General features: G+C 36.8%; 1 protein-coding gene across 1 annotated transcript in view; it reads left to right on the top strand.

The window, feature by feature from the left end:
• The window catches only part of METAP1D (methionyl aminopeptidase type 1D, mitochondrial), a 46,964-nt gene that overhangs the window by 17,286 nt on the left and 6,994 nt on the right, over nt 1-22,684 (top strand). The window contains exons 2-6 of the mRNA XM_032190309.1: nt 9,125-9,291; nt 11,875-12,024; nt 15,439-15,587; nt 16,301-16,343; nt 19,911-20,074. Coding sequence (XP_032046200.1) covers nt 9,125-9,291; nt 11,875-12,024; nt 15,439-15,587; nt 16,301-16,343; nt 19,911-20,074 — 673 coding nt within the window. The remainder of the gene's footprint in view (nt 1-9,124; nt 9,292-11,874; nt 12,025-15,438; nt 15,588-16,300; nt 16,344-19,910; nt 20,075-22,684) is intronic.

Here is a 22,684-nt window from a genome sequence, read left to right as displayed (position 1 = left end):
GACATCCATTGCTCATCTGCATAATGAAATACACACTGAACATTACAACCTAAGTATAAGAGCCAGTGAACTACAAAAATAATATTTTACTCATTTAGATTATGAAGTAAAATATAGGACATTAGTACTAATCATAGTATTAATTTTTAAGCCATGCAAATTGTAATTGTCAGTGAAAAAGAATTATAAGTAGAAAAGGCTATTAGCATTTCAGCTTTAACAGTTAATTTGAGTAATTTTTTTTTTTTTTTCTGCTGTGCAGCTCAGGAAAGTCCGTATGTAAAACATTTAATAATAAGTTCAGCAATGTTTGTTTGATATAATTATTTAATTTTGATCATTAAAGAGGTGCTAGAAATATTAATTTGTGGTATTAAAATACCTCATTTGTGACATTTTATAACAAAGGATAAATTGTAATCTTTACTTGAATAAAATCAAATCTAAAAGGCAAATTGTTAATAACGGAGAGATGAAATAATTTTAAGCATTTATTTAAGTATCAAAGCAAAAACTGAAGCCTTTAAAATATGAATTTCATCTAATATAAACATCATTTTCAGCATTTTAAACTAAATACAAATTTTAAAATACTGAATTTAGGCTGTCAGGTTTCTATGGTTACCTACCTTTCCAGCGGTTTTGTGAGATGTGTAAATAGGCCTATGAGTCACTTGTAATTATTTGTTTTTTGTTTGTTATAGTTGTAATTCTGTGTTCAGTTTGAATCCAATATAGTTCACACCACATGCTTTGGTTTATGTATATTTTAGTGCATATGATTGACAGTGATTGAGCATTTCTTATGGAGTGCTTGTTTTTTTTTGTCATAAGTGATGTATGTTGGTACTTCTGAAAATGTAAACAACTTCTTCCTGTATCAGTGTTTGATAAACAGGGACTTTTATGATAAGAAAGAGGTCTTTGTAAATGTTAAGCAAGGAGATAAATGAAAAGTATTTTAAAAAATGTTTTAAACAGCCCCCAAACATTATACCGTACTCTTCCAAATTCAATCCATAATCCTATCATTATAATTCATTCAGTGACCCAGTGTCACATATTTATGAATAAGCTTCCAAGCTATGCATTAAAAGCACATTCTGATGATTGTCAGGTTTAAAAATAAATGCTTTATCAAGGATACTAGAAGTTATCTGCAGCAAGCTCTTGACTGGAGCATCTTCCTTGTGCAAAGCATCTTCTTGAAAAAAAAAATAAAAATCATAGATTGTTTCCAACACCACAACAGTATAGTAGAAACAGCTGTAAACTCTTACACCTATCTGCTAATATATTTTGAAGTCCAGTGTACAGGATATAGTGCCTCAAACTTACACTCCACTCCAGCAGAGGACACATACATCTTTTCTCACTAAAAGACTCACTGTCCTAATAAAACTTGCATTTTCAAGTGGAAACAGGATAATACAAGTAATTAACAAAATTCACTACAAAGCAAGAAATGCTGCTAGCTGTCTTTTTTACCAAATGAGAAGTAATGTAAGCATTTTATTAAGATGTTCATCCAAAAATTGCTAGCGATGTACACTTTTTTTTTCATTTAGAGGTAAGACTGTGTTATGATTCAGGAATCATCTTTTATCCTTAGAGATTTGGATGCAGGTGTTTATTGTAAGGGGTCTTGAGTTTTGCATGGGGAAAAGACTGCTAACTGGCAGTACTCTTCCCGTATATCAAGCTATGGAGAAAATCCTGATACAATGTTCAGAAGCCCCTACATTTTCTGTGCAAATGTTACTGTTATTTCAGCAGCCTTGCTCATCCACTGAAAGGATTTGTTGAAAACATTTTTTGTGGTGATTCAGACATATTTTTCCCATTTCAGCTGGTAATTTAAGTTATTAAAGTAAGATTATTTTTAACATGCCACCAGTAACGTTTAGTACTGTATCAGGTATGCACATAAGACATAAACATGCCAGTTGAAAAACAGTTGTTTCACAGAGCACCTGAAAAGATTTTATCCCAGTAGGATTCGGTGAATGTTAAAGCTGTGGGTGGGTGCATATTAACAACAAGATCCTGTATTGTGCATGTGTGAGGACTATTTGAATAGCTTTTTTATTTTAATCTGAAACAACTGCTATTTTTTAAACTGACGAACTTGTTCCAACAGTTGTTACTTCCCTACAAAATGAAAATAGTGAGTACAATAACTAACCTGTCAAGCATAAGTAATTCCTCTGATGTTTTACAAAACCTTAAGATAGACAGAAGGTGTTTGAAAGGTGTATTTAAATATGCAGACCTGAGCAGATATCTTTCTCATTCTAATTTATTGACTTCATGATAAATTAATTTACTCAATATAGCAATGTAGTAACATAAGAGGAATGTTTCTTCTGCTAGTCACAGAAGTTGAAATTTGCCAGATGCTGTGATTTGGAGCCTAAATTCCCCTAACTGTGTGTGAAACTCTTAATATTGCTTTGTCCGGCTTTTGTATCTGACTTGTTTCGTTTTGCTGTGATACTGCTTTAGGCAACACTTTCTTTTTGTTTTCTACTTGTGTTATGCTGTTGGAGAGAGATTTAGTAGAAATTGCACTGGGATGGAAAACTGAAGTGGAGAGCTACAGTGCTCTGTTTCCAAAGTTAAGTGTTACAGCCCAATCACATTTTGTGTAGCAGACAATTAATTTCCCTTGGTATATGAATCAATATAATTTAGATATAGCTAGATGGTACTCTCTATTTTTTTAAATCCTGTAATAAAATGACAACGTGCTGTTTAATGACACCAGAATTTTGCTCAGTCACTGGCTTGGTGTGACTATGTGTGTATATATATACATATATATACACAGGAACTCAGGGAAGTGGTTGAAGGGGGTTTTGAGACTATAACATTAATTTTTCCTTTTCTTCTTGTTTGTTGAAGTTGCACTCAGTTGCTGCTGATAAAAGGTGGCACCAAGCCAACTTCCTGACGGAGCTATGGGGAGGGTCATGGCTTGTCGTGACCTGGGCACTATTACTTGAATGTTGTTATTATTGGGATGAAGTACCCTTAGGCTGTCATCCTTCCTGTAAATAGAAGAGTTTCTGATTCTCTGTGATTTCCCAGTTTACCAACTTGCAGAACAGCTATTTTGTTGGCCATAAGTTTGATTGAATAATGAATTAGAAGAACTGTATTATTCAGAAGGCTCCGATTCATCATTTTAGTGTGCCAGTCTAGAGCAAGTAATAACAACAAAAAGCCAAACAAGAATGCATTTCCATACAGTTTATAAATTTACAACCAATTAAAACACTCGTTTGTATTAGTGCACAGCAAATAAATTGCCTGTCTCCACTCTCCGTGAAGTAAGGGCAAAATTTTAATTATCAGGGAGCGTCACTGGTCCTGAGGGCCCAGCTCGCCTTTGTTCAGCATCGCAGGGGAATCCCAGTGGCAGCGGCACCAGGGCTCATGCTGCTGCACTGGAGCCGGTCAGCATTTGGCCATTGGCTTGCTTTACCGGCTCTTGGGAGGTAATAAGGACAGCAATTCCTTCACTTCCTTTATTAACTAAACAACTTCTACCATCAATATCTAGCTAATTTCAGTAATTGAATAGAACAATGACAACCTGAATATAATGCTTACAATATACTGGTCTTGATTTTGGTTGGTCAGGGTACAGTCATAATCATATTGCTGTCGAGGTTTTCACCAATGTGTTGCTGTTATAACTGAAGTCACATCTATCCTGATGAATATTTCATTTCCCCAATCATGCTATTAAAAACAGAGTGTTTTTACCCTTTCATTTCTGTTTTCTCTTTTCCAGTACCATCGTGACGACTGTGGCTGTGTCCTGTTTACAAATTGCTGCTAGTCGCATTTTCAGTAGTCCTTGTGGGTTTTGGTTTCCCCTAATATGGGCAATTAGGAGGAAATATTTCTCAAGAGCATGGGCTTGCTCTTCTCCCTGTAATGACATAGTCCTGTAATCCAGGAAACAGTGCTGCATGGTGTCCATGTCCATGATTTCCTGATGTGGGAAAAAAGTGTGGAAAGCATCTGGAGAGGAGGAGACCCCCTTTACCAGCTTGTTTCCTGTAAGCGAAATTGGAAGACCTTGTCTGTGCAAATAGATTTCAAAATAGAGTCTGCCCTTTGACTGTCTCCATAATTACACAGCTCTCTCTGTATTTTATTTGGCTGCCAGAGCAGTTAACCCCTGGAAGTAAGGGGCTGATGATGGCGTGACCAGCACGGGTATGCAGACATGACCATGTGAATACACTCTTGTTTAGAGAAGCCTGTCGTTAAGACCTTGTTACAATATACTTTGACCAAATTTAAAAATTATTACATGTTGGGTTGTGTTGATTAAGATATGTTATATCCTTAATGTATAGAGAATGCAGAGGTATTAGTTGCAAAAAAGGGGAAAAAAGAAAAAGAAAAAAGTTCTTTCGCGGCTTTGATGTAATCAACATCTGTCAACAGAATGAATTTGCTTTTGTTTAATTTCAAGGGCTCTTGTCCTTCTACTTTGCCCAATCAGTTTCAACTTCTGCCTGAGGCATTTCCCTATGTTGTTCTTTTTCTTCTTCTTCTTCTTCTTCTTTTTTTTTTTTTTTTTTTAAATGCACAGGTTATTGCTTGTGAAATGTGAGCTACTCTTCTGTTACACAGGTTACACAGAGTTGGAGAGAACCTTTAATCTTTCCCATTCTATTTTTGAAGCTTATATATACCCCTGAAACACTGGGATTACAAAGTCAGTGTTTTATTAAGACAGCTGTAATTACAGTAACAAATAAAGATCTACAAAACCACAACCATTGTTTCAGATTGAAAAATGTGAGCGTTAAGTAATTAACAGTAAAAAAACTGTCTAAAATCTTACCTAATTGCATTGGTTGGATTCCATATATTATTGCCTATTGTGTTTTTAGTTCCTTACTGTAAACTTCATTGCTCTGAAGTTTCAGGAAAAAAAAAAAAAAAGGAAAATTCACAAGATGCAAAATTATGATATGATAATAAGATGGCCCGACAAGCCAAATTAAGGATCTCTAGTATTTTATCCTCTTTATCCTCAAATATCCATATACTAAGAACATCTCCTTGGTCATTATTTTACAGTTTATAAAATAGATAAAATTACATTTTTAAAAATTAGTTATCTGAACAATGCTTTTGATGTTATTGAGTTAATTGTTCATATATATTAAGTAAGATTCACTTTAACGAGAGCAAGTTAGTTTTATTTACTAAATCAATTAGGTATTAATTCTTGTAATCCTAAATAATGTCACTACTGTGCTTTTGTAGACACTTTGATGGATTTTGTGATGTAGATTGTTTTAAAATATCCTAATTTTATTTTTTTGTCTGTTTTACCATGTACTCGTGTTTGTTGTGGCTTAGAACTGTCATGAACTTTAGCCTGTGGTAACGTTTTTGCTAATTGTTTGTAAATTTGAAGTCCATCATAAACAAATACCAAAAAATTGTTTGCTAACAATCACATTTGATGATTCACGTAGATGAACAGTTTTTTGCATGGCCACCTCGTACCTCATTGAAAACATAGCTGGTAAATTGCTGTAACTGTTGAACAAAAAGCATTAAGAAAAGTGCTTAAATGAGAGTTCATTTCCAACATCTCTCTTTAAAAATACTTCTTGACCAGAGGAAAATCACAGTTAAATGACTAAAATCAACTTAATTAAGGGTCATTAATAGAGATACACATAAAAAACTCTCTGCTCTGAGAGTGAAATGGGAGCATTTCATTATATAGTGTAGCATGCATGAACAGATAACAATTAAAATAGACCTAGAGTAAAAGGCTAATAAATATAGGGCACATTTGTGCTGCAAAATCAGTCACTTAAAATGCTCCCACCCATCATCATACTCAAATTCTGTATTCAGCCCCTTTGGCTGGCTCATTTAAAAGGAAAAGAAAATGTAATTTCCACAAAAGATAAATCCATCTGGCAATTCACAAAAGCTTGCAGTGCGTATTTATATTATTAATACAAATTAAAGCATAGAAGGTGTGCTGAGGAATCCAGCAGCTCCAGCAGAAGGCGCGTGCATGCAGACTGCACAGGATGATTCACCATGGAGTCAGGGGAGCAGTTGTCTGTAATTTTCTGCGCTCGGAGCATCGTATCTGCTGATGTAATTTCAGTAACACCGATAATAATTTTCATTATTGCGGTTGCTAGTAAATATTCTGTTATTCATGGCAAGTGGCAAGGCCTTGCTGTTGAGGGAGAGAAGAAAGGCGCAGATGGGCAGCTTTGCATCCTGCCTGCATTGGTGTGTGTTACGGGGCTACCCGGCTCTCTGATGGCTGCAATTCCACTGGAAGCCGCATAAATCCTGCCTTTATGAGCCATCTCGTCGTAATTAATATACACAGAAAGCGTAACAAAAAGGATGCGCTTGAGCGTCGGTGTTGTGGAAGTGAATCGGATGCTGACAAAAGCTGTGCTGGCTGGAAGGGCTGGGGAGCAAGCCCCAGCAATCTGAGCAAGACTTGGAGCTTACAGCCAGTTGTTCCTGTCTCCGGTGATTGATGATGTTGCTATATCAAATTAGCTGTGAATATGGGAGCTTAAAAAATAGAAGAAGCTGTGGAGACATTAGGAAGGCCTTCTTAAGGAAGGAAGTGTGTGGATGGAGTCCAGATTTTCATTATAAAACAGTAACTTCATTATGTTTTAATGCCATTTTATTTTTACTTTGAAGGAGAATGTTTTCTCTTATATTTTTTTTTTTTATATTTCAAATAAAGATTTAGTTGTCCTGTGTTTGTAATTCTTACGATGTGCTATAGGAGTCAGATTATACTATAGTGATATTTATTTGGTTGTCGCATTTCACCTGCTCGAGTAGGAGATATTTTGTGTGTGTCTGGTTTATAATGAGTAGTTAGGCTACACTACCTTATTATCCTGTTATCTTGTGACAACACTTACAGTGTGTCTTTGGGGGAACAGAGGTAAAAATTTTATTCTAAATAAAAAGGCATCCCTTCTGAATGCGGGATAGTCGATAGGCGCGCACACACGGATCTAAATAGGTTTGATGCATCTGAGATCACGTATTTGGGACATTTGAAGTTCTATTGTAGAGTAATTGACAGGCGCACTTGCACCTTTTTTTCCACCAATTAAAATCGCAGCGGTAGGACAGGTGCAGCGGCAGCGTGCCGTGCCAATCATCAGGGAGAGCGTTTGAAACACACGGTCACGTAGTGATGTCTGTGTGGACTTCAGCTGACCGTGTCCCTGACTGTGGGGTTTCAGTGCGTTTATCGCAGCCATATGGAGCTGAGTGTAAATACGTTCAGCCGCGGTAAGAGCCAGGTACTTCTGCTGCTCTTTGTAAAAGTAGAGCGCTACTTCTGAGGAGCCAGAAGTTGCTGCCTCTGCAGATTCTGTGTTTCTAGCTTCCAGAAATGTGTGCAAACCGGCTGGCGAGTTTGCAAGGTGCTTCAGGCTCTGTGGATGAGTGTCTATGCTCTGTATGGTAGATGGCCTAGAGTTTATTTTTTTAAACTGGACAAGAATCTTTTCTTGTGAAGATGACCCTAGGAAAGTCTTATGTGAGGAGGCTAATGATTGAGGTGGTTATTTACACAGCCTCAAACCAATCTAGCCCCCTGTTAAGGGCACAGCTCCAGCTCCACGAAGGCACTCTCTTCCCTCTGGAAGTAGGCAACTTTCCATAGATACCCAGGTTATACTGGGAGCTAGATCAGAGCCTCTCCCACCAACTCCACCTCATTACTTATAAACAAGTTAAAACAACAGTAAAAATCTGCTTGCATTGACTAAAAGTCTCTACAACCTCTCAGGTGTTACACAAATTAAGATTCTGTTAGCCAAACTTACCGCCACTCGGTGTGCAAAGAGACAGTCACAAACCCTTCTGAAACAAACCTCACTCAACAACTGCATTCAGTTTCTTGGGGCTCCAAAAGAATTTTGTAGTTCAAATCTGTATATCATGGGATGTTGTAAAAGGGACATCTGTAAGCCCAGCATGCGTGTGGAAGGATATTATTTGCGTCTGGACATGATAAATGCATCCAAAGAAAGGAAGGAAGTTTACAGTAAAATAAAAAGGTACAAATTATGGAAGAAACTCTTTTAGAAATCATCTTTACGTAGTTAAAAATATGCAGTAGATTAATTTCTTAAATTCTGTGATGAAAAGTTTATTTACTTCCATCTAAACAAAACCACTTTCATTTTACTAAAGAGTAATTATTAATATTGGTTACTTGCCAGGGAAGATTGCTCATGTATTTGTCTACATATTATCTTTTTCAAAAGTAGCTTAACTATTATGTGGAATTTATTCTAAGGTAATTAAAATAAATAAATAAACAAATTTACATTATAGAATTTTTGTGCATTGAAAAAAATGTGCTATGTTTTATCAGTGTTTAGCTGGGCAGTGTAAAGAATCCTCTCAAATTTAGCGTACTTCCCTGTTTTGATGCTTGTTTGGGCAATGAATACTCTGAGGAACTATCATTCCAAATTCCCATATGAATTAGGTAGAAATCTGATTCAAATATTCCCAGTCAATTACAAACTTCAATTCCCTCAATTGCCCTTGGCCAAGTTTAAAAATCTCTCGACGTTTGTTTTGTTCCCCGAGAGCAATGTTAACGTGCTTATGCTCAAATATGTCACCAATTCATCAAGAATACAGATCAAAATGTCTGAAATCAACACAAAATTATTTTTTTCTCTCCTGATTACTTGCTGTTGTGCCTTATTTACCCTTTCCCCAAGCCTTGTGCAGTGCCCCTTCCAGCCATGCAAATTGCTACAAACAGGTTGGGGTGTCAGTACTGGTTTGGGGAACTTATCCACACTGCTTTTTAATGCATCAAACCAAATTAGATATAGTGCTTTGTAAAGCTGTGATGTATTGCTTTGGGAGGTTTTTTGTTCTCATTGCTTCTTGGTGTTAATGCCCTAATGGTACAAGATTTGAACAACTTCCTGAACTACCTTTGGCTGCTGCATGTGTTTTGCAGTTTCTATTACATGGTGTCTTTCTTCTTTCATACTTACATTTTATACCATAGTAAAAAAATGTTAACCAATTTTAACTTATCTGTTAACAGGTTCTGTGACTGGCTGCCACAGAATTTTTTCTTCGTGCAATCGTGTCTACCTGCACAGGCAGTCAAGCAATCAACAACGAAGATGCTTCTTTTTTCAGGGACAAAGAAATACTGCTTATAGTATAGTTTTGCCAGCCACAGTTTCTCCGGCTCACCCAGTTCCCAAGGTACTGCAATTTCTATTATCTAATCAGTTTTTCAGTCAATACAGGGGTTGGCTGCACACATGTTCAAGTGCATTCGTTGTACAACAGCTGGGGGTTTGGATACAGTCCTGTGGTATGATCAGGTATTTAAAATAGGAGCACTGGTGAGAGAAGTTTTCAGTTCCCTACCATGTAAAACAGCGTGACATATCTAGTTATTAGGGAGTTTAAACCTGGGGCTTGTTAAGTTACTGTAGTATAAACATGGAATATTATAATCATCTGTCAACACTTAACGCTTCTGGGTCCAGGTTCTCCTTTTGGGCAAGTATAGACAGCCCTACCAGAAATCATTAGGAATCATTTGTGATCATCTGAATCCTTTTCTGTATAAATCTCTCACAAGCTAATTACAAAAATATTTATTTCTTCCTGAATGTTTTGTTAATTGGTTACATCAGATTTAAGATAAGAGCATACAATACCTGCTGGTAGCTGCCGCATAGCCCCACTGCTCCTTTTAAACTATTTTTTACTGTCACTGAGTATTTTTTTTTCTTCCAACGTATATTTTTGTTTTTATTTACATTACAGCCAAAATAACTTTTTTTTTCTCATGTAATTTAAACATGTTTTCCACTGATGGTTTCCTTTTTTGTTGTTGTTATTTACAACATACAGTTCAACTGTTTAGTATCTTTCCTTTAGCCAAAAAATTACCCTTTCTAAACCATGCTTTTCAGGATGATTATTAGTATTTATATTTCATCTTACTTTACACGTGATTATAGATTTCTTATGCAAAATACGGAATACTTCCATGGGCCTAAAGTACAAAAACCATGTTGTATATGAAAGCAGGTAATGATGCTGAATGTAGTAGGGCAGTTACATCAGGTCTCCTAAAGACCGTGGAAGCTTGGTGTGCAGGGAAAGAAAGCTTTGAAGTATAAAGTTTTGTGCTTTATATGTTTTCAAAGGTTTAAAAATTATAGAACTTTTTTTTTTTTTTTTTTTTTTCTGTATTTAGATACTTCTTTTAGGATAAAGAGGAACAAATACATTATCATACTGAAAAGTAGAGTTCACAGATTACTGTGCTTAGACTGTCAAAAATCAGTCCAATTTTTCAATTCTGAAAACTTGAGGACAAGGTTATCACTTTATACAGAGTGTGCCAGAAATCATATTAAAATAACATGGTGTTTTGTTTTGTTTTGTTTTGTTTTTTTCCCAAAATCTTGGTGTGAAACTGTATACATAGATACTTGTACATCCACTGCTTTGGGCTTTTTCCTTAACAGATCTCACAGGTCAGCAGGGTCAGGTCTCAGCAGTTTACAAGATCAGTGCCCTCCAAGGGGATGGTGGGGGTGCTGTAGTGTATGGAGTTGGTAATCCAGCAAATGTGTTTTTTTGTTCTTTCTTCTAAATTAAATTAATTCTAAATTTCTTCTAAATTAAGTCCCAGACTATTGCAAATGCTGTAAGGGCTGATATTCTATTATTTGGAATGGAATGGAAATGTGAAATTCTGTTGATGTGAGTTCATTAAGGATACAGTTGCACTCTCTCAGAGTAGAAACGACAAAATACCAGTGGGAGTAACAATAGTCTCCCTATTGGAAGTCCCACTGGAGTTAATAGGCTACACCACTCTTCTTCACTCCTACACTGGGATGTTGTATGGTCTTGTTGTATACAGCCTAACTGGCCACTTTACTTTCTGCCCTGCCAGCTTGATTCTGTATTTTGTGAATCAGTGCAAAGCCCAGCTGTGGTGGGTGAAGCGACTCTCGCACCCCACAGGTGAAACAGCCCAGCACCCACTGAGACAAAGCACAGTTCCCTCACAGTGCAAGATGTTACCATTGTTACTAGTTTTCTGTGTTTATGTACTCATCATGAAATTATTGTGGATTTTCTTAAAAAAATGAGAAATGAAATTTCACCTCTATGTAAAGTCTGCAAATTTTCTGCAGGAACAGAAAATAAAGTTTATTACACTTTCCTTGTCACAGCAAATTGGGATACCCTCACGTACTATTATAGATGGATAGGTTTGCACATAAACATGAAAACTGGATTAATAAGTAAAACCTCTAAATTAAAATAAGTTAAATCCTAAGATTCTTAGTCAAAACACAATCTTGTGAAAGTTAATAGGAGTTTTTTCTGAGCAAGAAACTGAGGAATTGAACAATTTTGTTATTGAGTCTAATTCTGTCTGTTTTCCAGTCAGTTGTGGTGTTTAGATGCCTTCTGTATAAGATGTGTCACTCTTTGCAAAGGAAAATAAAAAGTTTTTAAGTCTTTCACAGTTTTAGAACTTGAGACTGTGCTGAAAGTGGGATGCAGTATCCGGGACTTCAGTACAGGGAGTTTAACAGACTGTATAAGTCAGTAGTAACAGGCAATGTTAAGTTCAAAAGGGCAGTGGAAGAAATACTGAGGCAGCCTTGAGGGTTTGCCCTGATGGCTTAGGAAGGTCGATACTACGACAGAAAGGGCAAGCTGCCATGAAGCAGGAGGCAGTATCTGAGAAAATGATCCCATTGTCATGCTCAGTTTTCTGATCTTCATTTTCAATCCTTTTTCTCCAAGCACATAAAGAAGCCAGACTATGTGACGACAGGCATTGTACCAGACTGGGGAGACGACATAGAAATTAAGAATGAAGATCAGATTCAAGGGCTTCGTCAAGCTTGTCAATTGGCCCGTCGTGTCCTGCTTCTGGCTGGAAAGGGCTTAAAGGTAATGATTGCGTAAGTCCCAAAACAGCTTGGATGTCTTTTATGCTTTCACATTCTTGCTGTTTTTTTTTTTTTTTCCTACTTTTTGTTTGTTTATTTGTTTACTGACCTTAATATGCATCCAACCTGAAGTTAGATTCTGATAAAAGAAGGATTTATTAACTTTTGATCCCATCCATGGTATACCTGCTTAATTATTTCAGTATTTTAGACCCATGTGGTACTTAGAGCTGCTGGCACATGTGTGTCTGTAATCTCCTGCTGTTTGGATGTGCCAAATCAAATGAGTTTCTCATAAGGCCCATGATACATTTTTTCCTGTAATTTCATGGCCCATCTTTCTATACATTCTGCTTTTTGGCTCTGCATGTGTGCAAGGCCCAGGGGCTGGGCTGCTGCCTCTGTTACCGTCCATCCTTCAGCTCCTCGCTGTCCCATGGGGTCAGCACAACACAAATCTTCAAACTGCTGTTGGAAAAAACAGCTGCCAGGCTCCATACAATTTTCCAGAGTGCATTGCTAATAAAGCCTCATGGTTTCCAGTAATGTTTCTACAGTATGGTTTTTGGGATACCACCCAAGTAAAAATGTACTGGGAGGAGCCTACTACAAGTTTTTGCAGATGAAGGAGTGCTTTTTTTACCTTGCCTTGGTATTTCATGTAATAGCATACTGAATAAGGTAAAATGAGTTGAGTAGCTATGAGATGCAGAGATAGATGGGAGCTGTAAGTCAACGCCATTGACATAGAAGGGGAAAAAATTATCGGTTTACCATACATTTTTCTTTCAGTTCTCATCATGCTGTCACAGAGGTTTAATTCTGGAGCTGGGGTGGCCAATAGCAAAAATGCCTGAGGCTTTTAATCTTACATATGCTCATGAGTGTTTAACTTATGTGCAATTATTTCCCAGTACAGTGAAACTTAGTTGTGTTAAGTTACGGACACATACCTGTTTCTGAAGAACCAGGACCTTACCTCAAGAGTGTGGTGTGGATTATGAACGAGAGCAGTTTTTCACTAAAACTCTTTAGTTGTTATTATGCAGAAAATGCATCTGTATGCAGCACAGTGTAGCTTATGATGCAGTTGGTAGTATGTGCCATATAGTACATAATAGCAAAAGGCTACATATTTTAACAACGATTGTAGAGAAGGAAATTGTGTAAGCAAAGTGGTCACCAGGAGCTGGGGCAGTGGGGCTGGGAGGAAGGGAGCTGGCACAGAGAGCTGAGACCACTGCCCAGGCCAGCCCCAGCCCATTTCAGAGATGTGGGAGCTCCATTCTGCACTAGTTTTTGGCTATGGCTGCTCTGAATGGAGGGATGTTGCAAGGCCTTCTATTATCAACAGGGAGCGTTTTCTACGTGCAACAAGTTTATTCTTCTGCCAACCCTACTCTTTAATTTAAACCGCTTCCTGCCTTTCCTTGAGCCTATCCCCTTCACGCAGTAATAGAGCATTACAGCTTTCAGGGCGCCAGGCGAAATAAACCAAGCTCTTTTAGGCTATCCTTGTAAGGTAGGCTCTGTATTCCTATTTTATCTGAAGAGCCCCATCCCTCCACTTGTTCCTGTGGTCCTGCTAAGCCTACCTTGCACTCAGCCCTTGAAAAAAGCTCATGTCTGTGCTTTATCTAACAGCAGTAACATCCCCCAGTATGACAAAGGTGGCATTATAACATCTAGATGCAGAAGAACAATGTTTGGGCCAGGCATATGTTTTTGCTGTTGGCATATATTGCCTGTTGGACTTAAAACCACCATACGGTATTATATATGATAGCACTTCATAGGCTTGGGGAAAAGATTTGGAAAAAAATAGCAAAATCTATGACATGGAAGTATTTTGTTGGATACCATCACATTGCCCTGCCCCACGTAAGGGATGAGGTGTGCAGTAGGTGTCTCCCCAAAATTGCGAAGCTAACAAAAGATCATTTAAAAGCAAAACAGGTACCACTAAAACAAGATTTATTTGTAGGACATAAGCCCCTCCCCCACAGAGAACACAGAGCTGTCCACTGAGCATCCAAAAGCCACACTGAATTCCCTGGGCAGTGGCAGCACCCAGTGTGCTACGTAACGCTTCAGTCTGCCTACATGCTGAAGGTGATAGATGGGTGAGCGAAGGCAGGAGCAACAGACCTGTGTTTATCCAGAACCAGTGGCTGCAGCATCCGATACAGACAGCGCGCAGGGCTGTGGCTGCCATCCCAGCCACCACATCTGCTGCAAAGCAGGGGAGCTGCACAGAAACCCCAAATTGTGTCTTGGGTGGGGTTGTCACTCCTCATATGCTTTTGTGCTGAACAAGGTGCAAGCTGAGCAAATAGACCTGGTTTTATCCTCAGTGCACGACACAAGTGCACTCTGTTGTATTCACTGTACATGATCGCTGAATATTTCAACATATGGTTATGTATGCCTTCTGCACCACAGCCTACCTATATTCCACGTGTTGTGAAAAAGCCCTCAAAAATCATAGCTGCCATAGCGTGTGTGTACAAAGTATGATTTTCAAAGGCTCAAAACTCATTCAAATCAAAATCAATTTGCACAGGAACCCTCAAAGGCACTTCTTCTCAATGAGGGAGGTTTCCCTACCAAATTTCAAATCCCAGCTCTAACCGTTTTGGAGACAGTCTATCCAAAAGAAAAGCTGCAAGAATGTTATTTTAAACATGTGCGTTTTCCACTCTACAGATACTCAGAAAATGGCTGAATGATTTACGAGTTTTTTAAATATATAAAAACACAAGAAAAAGATGAATCTAAAAAATGTCAAACATAGAAGTGAACATTCCTAAAAATGATGAATAAGTGCCTGTAGATTCACTACGATTGCCTAGGCTGTGGAAACTTGAAGTAAAATATCTTCAAGATATGAACCCAAATATTTAAATCTTTTACAAAATTAAAGAATAATTGGAGAACAATTTCATAAAATGCACAAGTGCATAATGATATATGTACTGCAGAGTTAGAAGAATGAATATCCTTTATTTTACAAATAAAAGGGGAAAGTAATGTGTTTTATAGGACTGGAAGCATTAAAACCAGACATTTCTACAGCAGCTACTGAAACAAGATGCCATGGAAAATTGGTGTCTTTGAGAAAGCAAATGTGGAAAAACGGATGGAAAGGAAGTAGATCGTATTTTAGGTTTTCTAGGAACCTTTGAATGCTTATTTCTACTGCATGCTTGATTTAAAACCTTTTTCTCTTAAAGGAAGAAAAAAAAAAAGTGGTCCAATATATCAATAAAGTATATCAGACAGTTTAGTGTTTTGTATCAAAGCAGTGAATTTGAAACATCCAAGGTTTCTTCGAAACGTTTGGCTGCAATCACATTCAGTAAATATGAGAAACTATCTTTGCTTTTTTAACAGAATGTTATGTTTGATATTTTAGGTTGGCATGACAACTGAAGAAATAGATTCCATTGTTCATCATGAAATAATCAGACAGAATGCCTATCCTTCACCTCTGGGCTATGGAGGTTTTCCAAAGTCTGTTTGTACTTCTGTAAACAACGTGGTATGTCATGGTATTCCTGACAGGTATTTCCCCAATAATATACATTTTACCGCCGGGGATGAAAATGTTAAAATGAAATTAATAAATTGTGTTTAATATTGAACATATTTCAGCCTAACTACATGTCATATGTAAATGTATTGCAGATGCATATTATGTTACCACACAATGCTGATAGATGTTATAGAAATGTATGTGAAGTAGAACAACAATAATATTATCCTGCTTGTCCAAGTACTTCAAAAAAAAACAACAGAAAACAACAACAAAAAAGCACATAATGCCTTTAGAGTTTAGTGTGTGGGAAAAAATAGAACCAAGAATAATTCTGATTTATTTTTTCTCCAGCAAAATAAGTATAGGGTAGGGAATAAATATATTTGAATTTATGTTGTGTTTTTTTTTTTTTATTATTATTTGCAATACATTCAGCTACTCACAAAGTAAAATACGAACCCTAGTGAGAGAAAAAGAATAAATATAATGGTAGATTTTTCAGATGTTGATATGTTTTTCTGCCAGTTGTTTCTCATTCTTTTATATTCAGCTACACTTGTTCTCTACGTAGTGAGAGCTGAACATTAAAAATGGTTATTCTGTTTGCCTCTGCCTTCCTCCGTCACAAAATACCTACCCCCTGATTTTTATGTATGTGTCATTAGGTGTTTATTCTTATATTCCCTTTGTTGGGAACTGTCTGTCACCATTATTTTTTTCTTTTCTGTTTATGTTTCAGTCGACCTCTTCAGGATGGAGATATTATCAACATTGATGTCACGGTGAGTAATTCATATAAAAAATAGTCTTTGATCAACTTTAGAGTCCCTGGTAGCAACAGGAAGAATAGTGGATCGGAGATGGGGAACGCACAGATGGATGTGCTGTTTACTTCTAAGGCAAGGCACAAGCAGCTGGTTTCCTTTTTTGTTTTTAACTGTGTGTTTATTCCAGCTAGACCCAGGCCTGACTTGAATTTAGGACTGGAATCAGATGCACTGAGATCAATGTTGGCCTAAGTGAAATGTCAACCCAATCCTGCTATGTGTCATGTTTTTGAGAAGGTGTAATTGTTATTGATCCACTGTGTAGTTAATGCAGAGCACCGCAGTACTGGGCAGCAGCTGAAGATAGATATGTATGAGATGAGCTAACATGAAGAAAGCCAGCATTTTTCCTTCACTCTGCCAAGATTGATCTTCCTCTTCCTGCTGATTTTGAGTGGGGCCTGTCATTATCTTACTCTGTCATTAGAGGCTACATTGGCCTGTGTATGTCAGTCTATTTGGACAGCAACTCTTTTGCTAGCAGTGTTCCCTACATTTATTAAAATCCCTGAAGGTAGTGTTGTGTTCCATTTCTGGTATAAAAGCCCTGAACCTTTTGCGCAGAAACAGAAATAGTGTGATATAACCGTGACTTAATATTTCCAGAGAATGGCCAATTATAGCTACTTAAATAAACACTGGCTGGATTTTTGTAGGAGCAAGAAAATACTGAAACTGGGAACCTAATTCTGTTTCATTTAGAAAGCAAAAAGCATTCATGTTTTGCAGAAGCTTTTTTTTTCTTTTTTATTATAGATGTTTTTATTTTCCCAATGTGAATTTATTTCTAATATGAGTGCAGATGTCTTTTGAATTCTACCATTATTTTACAATATGGGAGTAACATAGGAACAAGATTTTTTAATCATTAAAAAATTCTTGGTAATTTGATACTATTTTCCATGGGCCCAAATTTCATACTGGCAAAAGCAAAGAAATCTCAAGTGGACTTACCTCTGAGCATGGGATTCAAGCTTTTTAAAATATTTTTTCTATGAACATTAGGGTCAGTGACCTTTTTCCATGGTATACTCGCATCTGATCCAGAACTGTGTTTCTTTTTTTGTTTCTTTTTTTTTTTTTAATTCTACTAATTTCTTTCCCATCTCCATACTTTCTAATTGTAGAATTATGACTGCCAGTTTTACACAGAGTGATCTACCATTTTTAAAGTATATTTTGGGCCTCATTTTTTCACTGTGGTGAATTGATGTAGTTTTACTTAATTTGCTAGACTAAATCAGCTTGTCACAGCTAAGGATTTGACATCTGATTTCTTTATAACTCATTAAGGTACTTTTAAGTTTGTTTTTTTTTGTTGTTGTTGTTTTTGTTTTTGTTTTTTTCTTTTTTAACTTAATCTGTCAGAATAATAACTCCTTAGATTAAACAAAAAAAAAAAAAAAGAGTGTAAATTCACATCACAGATCCTCTCCCTGATATTCTAAGTGAGACATTTTTATATTAATGTGGTCTGCACATCTTGTTCACCCTGGTTTACAAATTATGTATGACTAAAGGTTAGTTGTCTTTTTGAAAATATATTTTATTTGTTTTCTGCTTACCCTCAAAAAATAAACTAAATCTCGAAGTTTCTGTAAATGTGAAGATTCCTACAAGGGTAGGAATTGCTGATTATCTTTGTAAAGACTTTTTTAACATTTGAAACTGAACTGTGTTGTGTTTGATAACTGTTCAGTTCCAAACTATCTAAGAAAGAAATATTACTTTACAGTTTAGTTAATTGATCTTTTAGTTTATTTTAATGAGCAAAATTGGCATGTTTCTCGGGGGAAGAGAGTAAAAATCAAAGTAAATGTGCCACAACAAATTGTTTATAACTGTGTACAGGTTCTATAAAATGATTAAATAATATTCTGGTTATTAACTATAAACACTTCACACAATGTATAAATTATTTGAAGAAAAAATCTATTTTTGCACAATTAAAATGGTAGAATTTCATAGATGAAACACAGATTTTATTGGCTTGATTCAAGTAGCCTTTAGGATGTATTTAAGTGTAGAAACAGAAGCATTATGCATCAGAGAATCTACAGCACAGTGCAATTTTCAGCCAGCCATTACCAGGTAACATTTCTTACACCTTGAATCTTTCATTGACTTTTAAAGAATTAGTGCTGTAGTTGTAGTTTATTAATGTCAAAAATACATCATTGTGGTTGATAGCCTGCAGTAAATACTATTAATTTTAAGCTCTACTGTGTTTTAAATCTGTATTTGTTTTTCCAGGATGATGATGTGTAATGTTTTTGTTTGTTTGTTTAAGTGCCGTACTTGCTAGAGCTAAAAATGAACTAGTTCAGCTTAAATATGAACTGGCTAGCATAAAATCTGCCCATCAGGCATTAAATTGTAAAAGCAGATTTAGCGATAGCCTCAGCTGACAGAGGGAGGTGTACAACGGGGAAACGGCAAAGTTGGATCCTCGCTGACATTCATCTTCCTGTACAATGCTGTTCACTGGGAACTGCTTGCATTTCTTTAAATCTCTCCCCCAACACAAACCTGGCCTTGGAATAAACTGTCTGTAGCCATTTTTTAATTTTTTTTTTTTTTCAGTTTGGAATTGACCAAAAGGAATGTGAGTCTGTGTCTTTCACAAATTGCTCTCAAGTGGCAAAAGTTCAGTGCTTCAAGCTTTGTGAATCATTAGTCCTGGGAGGATAGTTGCCCACTGTTTGGGGAAAAAAAAATGTTTTAGAAGATCAAAACTGTGCACCATTATAATTTGTCTTTTGGTAGGGAAATTTGGCTTGCTCTCACAGTTGTGTGCCTGCCTGCCGTACTGCAGAGCTGTAAAACGCGTTTCTGTGCAGCACTGCAGAGCCCTGCATGGCTTTCCCATGCCCCAGAGGGAACTTCAGGAGAGCTAAGGCTTGAAGCCTATGAAATGTCAAAAACAAAGCAAAACGAAACAAAAAAGCCTGTCATTAATTCAACAGGGTGCTACATTTGCCACCTAAGCATAACCCCCAAGCCCCTCGGGGGACATTCCCCACAGAGGGACGGGTCTCCCAGCCAGATGGTGGTGGGTCTCCTGCGGCCAGCATAAAGCTCAGCACCTCACCCCTGCAGGACACCGATGGGAGACCAACACCAGGGACCCCTCAGGACTCTGGGTGTCCCCCAAGCCCCCCTACAGCCCACACATGGCACGAAAACATCTTCTTGCTCACGGCCCCGCTGGCATCATGGCCCGTAGCTGAGCAATGTTGCCTGTGTCACCTCCTGGTGCTCTGCTAGGCAGCAATGCACAACTTTTTCATTTGTTGAGTTTTTAATTGGCAACCCTTACGCACCTTGCAGTCTTTCATGTGTTTTTTGTTTTTTGTTTTTCCAATGTTTCACTTTTCTGGTCTCATTATCACAAATGCAGCCTACCAGTGACCTATCTGTTGCAACACATAGCTCATTCCTAGAAATAACAGATTTAATGCAGGAGGTAATGTTTCTAGATGCAAAATGAGAAAATGTCTTTATATTTCTGCATGTGTTTAGGTGTATTACAATGGCTACCATGGTGACACTTCTGAAACCTTTTTGGTGGGCAATGTGGATAAATCTGGTCAAAAGTTAGTGGAGGTTGCCAGGAAATGTAGAGATGAAGCAATTGCAGCTTGCAGACCAGGGGCTCCCTTCTCTGTAATTGGAAACACAATCAGGTAAGCCTTATATTGACAAGTAAAGGGAGGGCTGGCAAGTGGGACAAAGGTTATTGGTGGTTTGGTATAAAGCTGATGACATGTTTTATGATTCAAAACCATCATTTCAGTCTGATATCAGTATGTGAACTGCCAAGCTATAATGTTGTTCCTTGGGTAAGAGAGATTTTTTTTTTTTAAAGTGAATTACACCAGGGTCAGCAAAGATAACTGTGGAAAGAGTCAAAGATATTCATAAGGTAGATTTATATTAACAGATGTAATTTGTGGTGAGTTTTTTTTTTTCTTTCTATTTGTGTGTGAAACTATATCACATCTGTCTAACAATGCAAGAAGGTTAGAAACCATTGTTTTCATTGTATAGCAATAACGATTGTTACAAAGGAATTAGTCAACATAAATAAGTCTCTTTGTTTAAAAAGTACAAAAATATTTAACTCGAGAGCTTCTTATCTTACAAAGACTAACGTCAGAGGGAAGAAAGAGCTCACATTAAGAGATTTTTCCCTATTTTGCATCTGTTCTAGCTGTTACATAAATGCAGTCATGACTTTTCTTCTGGCAGTTTTGAATAAAAATATGGCTTAATTTTTTGAAGGTACTTATAGATTATTTCTAAATGTTTGAAAAAAAAAAAAGACATATATTGTATACATTTCATTAAGCAATACTTCAGTGGACTGTTAATGGTCCCAACATACTATTGAATACGTTGCGATTACTTAAAAGCTGCAAGGCTTAGTCACCTTGAAAGGATGCTGCTTTTTTTCTTTGTAAATCTTCAAATACTTTAAGGAAAAAAGAGAGCGGCAAAATATCAGTTAGATGTATTTATAGCTTTAAAAATATTGTAACAGAGTCTGAATCAAACTTTAGTAAAACCTCTTTGGGTTATATCTGAGAAGCTTTTATTGAAGACTTTGTATAAAATTGTGTTTTTGACAGTTTTAAATTATAGGCTAACTAGCCTGGAGAAAAAGGATAGTGTCTTTCTGTTCTTTCATAGGAAATGTTGAATCAGACCCCTACTGGGAAAAGAAATTTAATGCATATCTCACTATCTTACTGTCCATGAATATAATAGAAGTGAATTCAAAATGTAGTTTTATTTTTGCAAATGGGATGAGTCGATAGATGCACCTCATATTTTTGAACACCTAGGGTTCAACAAATTTACTGGTGGTGCTCTTGCATTTTAACAAAATTTATTCTTGAGTAGAAGGGGGCACAGAACACTAGATTCTTATTCAAGCATTCTATCGAGCTCTGCATTCATGGCTGTGTCTAAAGGGCATGTCAGCCTTTGATTCTCTCTGAGAGGTAATTATCCTTTTCCTGTCACGGAACAACAAATGATAGCTAACTACAGAGGCACATTTGCAGTAGTCACATTCATCAACTGCAGAAAAAAAATTCAATTTAATTGTGCAACACAGCTGCACATAGGCTTTTTGAGCATTTCTGTTGTTCTCCCTGTCTTGCTATTCCTCCCTCCAGATCTATTTTTTAAACTTTTTTTCTGGTTATTTTTTTCCCCCTTTTTGTCTCTTCTTCCATTTTTACTCTCTGTACTTTCTTGTTAAAGTAATTTTCCTTTGTGGCTCTCATTCTTTTTTCCCCATTGAAGGCTATGAATGTAGAAAATTATCACAATTACTCATATAATTGAGCCTCTTTGTAGCAAGTGCAACTCCAGTAGCCTTTCTCCATCATGAAAATGGTTTCATTATAGGGTTTTTCATATTCTCTGACACCATCTACACAGAGGAACAGGCGTGCAGATGAGATGTACTAGGAACAGGGTAGATCAGTAAGGTCACAGTAGGAATAATTAGCTCTGCTATGGAAAGAGCATCTAGGCCTTTTACTGCTACATAAATGTACTGTCCATGGCTTTTAGTCACAAAAAAACTTACTAACAAATGGAGCTCCCGCCTACTACTTTGAAAAAAAGATTTGTATCAACACTACAATTTTCCATCATTAAGACTAATAACACAGAGCCTAGTATACATCAAGGGGAATAAAAAGAAAAATCTCACATTCAAGTGGCGGCTGGGTGCTGACCTTTGTTCCCTTTTTTTGTGTTCAACTTAACTCTTTACAAAAAAGAGCCACACGCCACACCAACATGCAGGTGAACTCCAGCTAGTGCTAGCAAAGCATGGCATTCAATTGGAAAATCTGATAAATCTCCATGCAGGATAATGCATTTCATTACAGATTCACTACATTAATTCTAGCTGTATTAAAAAAAAAAAAAAAAAAAAAAAAAAAAAAAGGAAGAAGAAAAAGAACAGAATTGAATCTGACATTGGATTTTTGCTGTGTTGCTACGGAGGTCAGTTTACTTGCAAAGTGTAAATATATAGTCAGCACCCCCTTTGAAAAGCAGATTAATCAAAGCTAGTAGATGTCCAAAACTGCATATGAAATAGCAGGTCATTAACTTTATTTTTCAAGATTTTATCGTGTAGACAATTTAAATGTGCTGATGTGTTTAGAACTACTTCAACACTGCCTCTGCTGAAAGATCGCCTTGGTTGAGTGAAGTTGTATGTTTCTGGTTATTTATCTTTCTGCATCTGCATACATACATACAAAAATACA

This window comes from Aythya fuligula, chromosome 6 (genome assembly GCF_009819795.1).
Source record: "Aythya fuligula isolate bAytFul2 chromosome 6, bAytFul2.pri, whole genome shotgun sequence".
Classification (NCBI taxonomy): Eukaryota; Metazoa; Chordata; class Aves; order Anseriformes; family Anatidae; genus Aythya; species Aythya fuligula.
Note: the sequence above shows the minus strand (reverse complement) of the source record. Positions and strands in the feature narration are given on the sequence as shown.